We start from the raw sequence: 2128 nt of genomic DNA, 5'->3' as shown, positions 1-2128 counted from the left end.
ATGCTGTTCAACACCTATGTGTTCCAGGTTGGACTGGTTGCCATATTGCTGGAGCGGTTTAGAACCATGCTAATGCTATCTGCTCTTTACTTGACCTTCAGCATCATTCTCCATTCTTGGCTTATGGTACGTCGTTAAAAACAAAGGCGAAAATGCCGGATTGGAAAATTCACATTTATATGCCACTTTTTTGGGGAGATACTGTACAACAAGCTTACAGACATTTAAAATGCTTTCATTTTGATTTTAATAACTGCCAAGAGAAAAACATCATGAGAAAGAAAAAAAGAAAGAAGATAAAACTTGGTTAAAATGTGTCATTATATGAGACTGAGAAAATAACATCATCATTTCTCATCATTCTGGTTGTAATTGTTAAATTATCTATAATGTACAAAGTCTCTGAATTTATCACAAAGTGGCCTTTTTGTCATCCTTCTATTCCTTTCAGAATCTGCGCTGGTTAAATACAAACAGATTTATTTGGACCGACGGTCTTCAGGTGCTTTTTGTGTTCCAAAGAGCTGGTAAGATAACAAGTTCATGCAACAAATGTACCTCTTTTCATTTAGAATGTTTTCATGTAACCACTGAAGAGTATACAGTACAAAAGGTTAGGATTTTTCCACTCTATAATCTGATTATACATATTAACTTGTAAAATAAATGTTTACATTTTGACTGAATAATTAAATTTAGATTTTGCAAATGAGACAGGAGAAAATACATGGAGACAATACAAGCAGGTGAAGCAGTTCAAAACAGCAGTACAGATTTAAGCTAAAAACAACAACAACAACAACCCATTAATGCCCTAGTAAACTGTATGATCATTTCACCCACCTTTTTATTTTTCCTTTACCTGTCGCCTGTTGTTACTGGTTACTCTTCCAGGCAGTGACATCACATTTCATCACCATGTGGGTGCCACTTTTATACATGTATAAGCTCATAAGTGGATAAAAGCTTGCATCGTCTAGCTGGCATTACTCTCTGTAGGTGATCTGCGTATGAGAAGAGTCATGTGCTATTTGTTGTCTTTGCTTTGTCTGCCACTTAAGACCTGTCCAGACAGCTACTCAGTGTGTAAGCACAGCCATTACCTCACTCAGTTTTAAACACTGGTGGGAATTTTCAAGTTTTCTCCCTGTTTATTTTGCAATCACATAAATCTCTTGAATAACCTTGATCACTGTGCAAACTCATTACAAAAGAGTCACTGATATGAAAATCTACATTCACATCAGTCATGTTTCTAATTTACAGACATTTGTAAATTAAATATCCGTATATTTTAAAGCCTCCTAACATAATTTCCTGTTTGCAGCTTCTGTGCTGTACTACTACTTCTACAAGAGAACCTCAGAGTATCTGGGTGACCCTCGCCTCTATGAGGATTCGCCGTGGCTGAGAGATATGTTTTCACAGGTCAGACAATGATCTCTCTGCAATAGATCACACCAACACTCAGATGCCTAGTTTAAAAACGGCATTAAAAGAATATCAAAATACAGTATGTTACAAAGAAAACCCATGCAAAACAAAGAACTGGTCACTGTAATCCATTTGGTTTTAAAGGAAATTTATTCAGGGCCCATTCTAACACATCCTTCGTGAACTATTTGACAAGCTCAAAAGAATATTTCACAACATTTCCTTTCAACACAAAGAGGATTGTGCCAAAATTTTGAAAGGTGTCTTAGAACAAAAACACCACAAAGTGTCATGAGGGCTTGTTTTCCTGCATAAATGATAACAAAAGAATGACATCAAATGTGAAATAGTAAATGTTTTATATCCTGCTGGTACCAGTCACCATATAGCCTCCTTTCTTTTCTTTGTTTTTGTATTTAAACAAAAAAACAACAACACTATATTGCAATTGATTTATATAGATTTGAGATTATGGTGTTGCTTTAACTGTGTTTGTTATGTTGATATTGATCAGAGCTTAACTTTTATGGCTCAACCGGTTACTTATCCTCACTGTCTGTGAAATCTAAGTCATCATGTACATCTGAACTCTCTGTATTTAATTTTCATACACTACACATGCTGAAAACCCAATAAAATGTTGTTTCAAATACTGGTCATTGAGATATAATGTGTACATACTTGGACATATGAT

General features: G+C 35.1%; 1 protein-coding gene across 1 annotated transcript; it reads left to right on the top strand.

Annotated features, from left to right (window-relative positions):
* LOC146640054 (transmembrane protein 138-like) lies at positions 1 to 1440 on the top strand. The gene is made up of 3 exons (XM_085357329.1): positions 1 to 126; positions 452 to 527; positions 1328 to 1440. The coding sequence occupies exons 1-3, from the start codon at positions 1 to 3 to the stop codon at positions 1438 to 1440; spliced, it is 315 nt and encodes a 104-aa protein (XP_085213455.1).
* The last annotated feature ends 688 nt before the right edge of the window (positions 1441 to 2128 follow it).

The sequence above is a fragment of the Diplotaxodon limnothrissa genome, linkage group LG1, assembly GCF_057381915.1.
Source record: "Diplotaxodon limnothrissa isolate DT_005_m linkage group LG1, D_limnothrissa_male_GT1.1, whole genome shotgun sequence".
Taxonomy (NCBI): Eukaryota; Metazoa; Chordata; class Actinopteri; order Cichliformes; family Cichlidae; genus Diplotaxodon; species Diplotaxodon limnothrissa.
Note: the sequence above shows the minus strand (reverse complement) of the source record. Positions and strands in the feature narration are given on the sequence as shown.

Excerpts from the sequence above, each read along its gene's own strand:
- LOC146640054 (XM_085357329.1), top strand. The coding sequence starts at position 1 with ATGCTGTTCAACACCTATGTGTTCCAGGTTGGACTGGTTGCCATATTG. Across the intron at positions 127-451 it reads TTCTCCATTCTTGGCTTATG|AATCTGCGCTGGTTAAATAC; the intron begins GTACGTCGTTAA and ends TATTCCTTTCAG. Across the intron at positions 528-1,327 it reads TTTTGTGTTCCAAAGAGCTG|CTTCTGTGCTGTACTACTAC; the intron begins GTAAGATAACAA and ends TCCTGTTTGCAG.